The sequence below is a fragment of the Nannobrachium achirus genome, assembly GCF_963921795.1.
Source record: "Nannobrachium achirus genome assembly, chromosome: 1".
Lineage (NCBI taxonomy): Eukaryota > Metazoa > Chordata > Actinopteri > Myctophiformes > Myctophidae > Nannobrachium > Nannobrachium achirus.
The window spans coordinates 63,030,020-63,033,111 of record NC_137810.1 but is presented as its reverse complement, the minus strand read 5'-3'; the positions used below and the strand labels follow the sequence as shown (position 1 = coordinate 63,033,111).

Here is a 3,092-nt window from a genome sequence, read left to right as displayed (position 1 = left end):
TATTTCAAAATAACCTTTTCTCAAACTAAAAAAATTAAAATAAATAAATACAAATTCCATTTCTAACTTAAAAAGTAGTGAACATAGCAGATCTACATATTCACAACGTGTTGCATCACGACACATTGTGACTTGTGAGATCTGCTATTATCACTGTAGTTTGCGTCCAAGGGGAAAAAAAGAAACATGTGCTCCACTCTGCTCATCCCCCTGGTATTCCTGAAGGTGGCAGGAGGAGTTCCCCTCCATCTCTTTCTCTGCCTGTCTGTGTGTGCCAGTGTAGACCTGCGGTCCTTATGTATTACTATGCATGGTACTATGGTCTGCCTATGGCTATGGGAGGGCTGCTACGCAGCGTGTGGCCCTTGTGGAGTACAGGCAAAGGATGAGCCTCTGTGTTGAACACCCACTTATCCAACGGCAACAGGTCGTCGCTGGAGAACAACAGGTACAGATACTTGAGTGTCTCAGCCAGAAAGAAGCTCTGCTGCACGTCGTCGTGTTGCGGATGGGACGAGTAGACGTCTGTTAGCCCGGAGAAACCCCCGCTCACCCTGCAGTACATATCTATAGCCTGCGCAGCCTCCCAGCCCCACTGGCGGTACTTTGGGTCATGGGTTAACCTCCACATGTAGAAGTACGTCTCGATGACCTCTGGACGCAGGACGTAGTCTCGATTCAAACCGCTGGCACCGGGTTGTGTGGCCCATTGGTCAGGAGCGAAGGTCTCTGGACCCAGCTTTAACTCCGTCCTGTCATAGGACTCACGGCAGGTGCGTGCAATCTCGGCTCCCAGCTGGAGGTAGTGTCCTTCCTTGTTATCTGGCGAACCTTTGGCTCCCAAGGCAAACATCCCCCCGGCAAAACAAGCCAGGTGGCCCATTTTCCTCTGCAGGCCACCGTGGATCCACTCCCCGATGAAGGTGAGACCACCAGTGGACCTAAGGACCAGATTACGCTCTATGGCCTCGATGGCGTCGTCGTACATCTTGCGTGCCTCTCCGTCGGTCTTGTCGGACATGAGCCACGACTTCAGCAGGTACTCGTAGAAGCTGTCCCCGAGACCTCCCACTGAGGTTTGGTGTCGTCCCCAATCGCCCGTGTCTGTACTCACAAAGTTTCGATATAGTCCGTTGGGGCGGTCCATGTTGGCAAGCCGGTTACGGATGTGCATTACCTTCTGAAGGTAGACAGGTTTCCCAGTTATGGCGGTGAGATGAACAAACTCAAGGTGGAGAGTCCCGAATTCAGACAGAATACTGCCTTTTGCCCAATTCCAGCCATGACTCTCACCACTATTGAGGTTGACCACGGCACGGGGAATGCCCGTAGGCGTGTCGAAGGCAGGAAGCAACTTATCAGCCAACTGCACCGCCTTCAGTTTGAACATCTCTTGTCCAGTGATGTAGTAGGCAGACAGCAGTCCTCCTATCAAACGGATGTTGGCCTCGAAGAGAGAGACGTCAGCATCCACGTCAAAGTCCAGGTTCTGTTCAATCCACTGCTGTCCATCCTTGAACTCCTCATGAAGGCCCATGATGTAGAGGGTGTCTAAAGAATCCACTATGGTCACACCCAGTGGGGCACCACCAAACAAATAGTCATTATTGCCTCCCTTTGCCACGGGCCTCAGTTCATTATCGCCCCAGGCATACTGTCTGTAGCTGTCCCATGCATGCTTCATCATCTCTTTGATCTTTTCCCGTATGACCGCCGCATTGAGTTTCGGTAGCTCTCTGTCTCTGATCTTGTCCAATTCATCCTTCACCTTTATTTCCGGTGGCCCTCCGTCTCTGACCTTGTCCTGTTTGTCCTTAACATTGTGTTCCAGTTCCCCTCCGTCTCTGACCTTGTCCTGTTTATCCTTCACGTTGTGTTCCAGGGGCTCTTCCTGGTAGGGGTCTGGGATCCCTACCACCTTCTTGGGCCACAATGAGAAGACTGCAAAGCACAGGCTGAAGGCAACGAGGACGAGGACGATTAACCTCATGGAGATCCTCCGCGTGGCCCTCCGATGGAGGAAGGACGAGGCACGTGAAGAAAATGTGGGGTTCCTGCGTTCATAGAGCGGCAGCAGGTAATTCCTCGTCATGGTTTCTCCGTGAAGGTGACATTTGGAAGTTGGGTGCAAACTCAGGAATAAGTACCCAGTCTATCCACGGAGGCATGGCGTACCGTTGTTTACACCTCTCAGCCAATCATATGTGAGGTCGGAATAACCATATATGGCTGTGTCACACGATTGCCTCAAGCTGACTATGTAGTTTAAAGACGCTATTAATGGCTTTTTGAGCTGTGCTAACCTCTCCTACGTCTGGCTTTGTGTGTAGGTCCCTATGTACAGTACATGTGTCTGTATGAGCACAGAACTCCATGTATGGAGATAACTAACGTCACGGACAGAGTGGCCCATACAAGGAGATACATGATACATGTGTGTCATGTTTGCATGTGTCGTGTTTGCATGCGAAGTGAGCACCACTCACTTCGCACAGGTGCGATTTGTTCTCAGTTTTTGCTAAGCTTTCCTCCTAATAGGAGGCTGTATTGTGCCTCAACCATTAACAGTCTCTCTTCCAGGCAAGCATATCTGTATTGCCAAATACAGTCTGCCTCTGAAATTATTTGAGGAGAGAAATAGGCAATGCAATAACATAAACGAGCTTCAGCACTGACCTCTCTCTCTGCCTCAAGCTGCATATCAGCCTCAGTAGTCAACCAGTGAAATTACGGTATTACGATGCCTCTCATAAAGATTGTACTGACAGCTGCAGTAGGCTACACCATTCTCCATTACCCAAAATGGTGTCGCTGATTTTTGGATACAATCTGAAGGAGTAATATACAAAACTGTGTTTTGCACAAATCAGCCTCATGGTGACGCTAGAACCATCTGTCCATGTGTGGGGGCAGAGGTTCTGAATCGTATCCAGGGCGTGCGACCGGGACAAGACCCCTCCGTTACCCCCGGGATTAAACCACCTGTAGGACTATCAATATGGCCCACCCTGACTAACTGGCAAAGGAATTATACTAGCCCTCTTTAGCCACACATCATGTTGTTTTGCACAAAGCTTAACAAAATAACCGAA

General features: G+C 49.8%; 1 protein-coding gene across 1 annotated transcript; it reads right to left on the bottom strand.

Annotated features, from left to right (window-relative positions):
* Nucleotides 1-316: 316 nt before the first annotated feature.
* On the bottom strand, nt 317-1,687 carry LOC308289284 (mannosyl-oligosaccharide 1,2-alpha-mannosidase IB-like; the record flags this gene model as incomplete). The annotated part of the gene is made up of 1 exon (XM_080730931.1): nt 317-1,687. The coding sequence occupies one exon, from the start codon at nt 1,685-1,687 to the stop codon at nt 317-319; it is 1,371 nt and encodes a 456-aa protein (XP_080587057.1).
* Nucleotides 1,688-3,092: the final 1,405 nt, after the last annotated feature.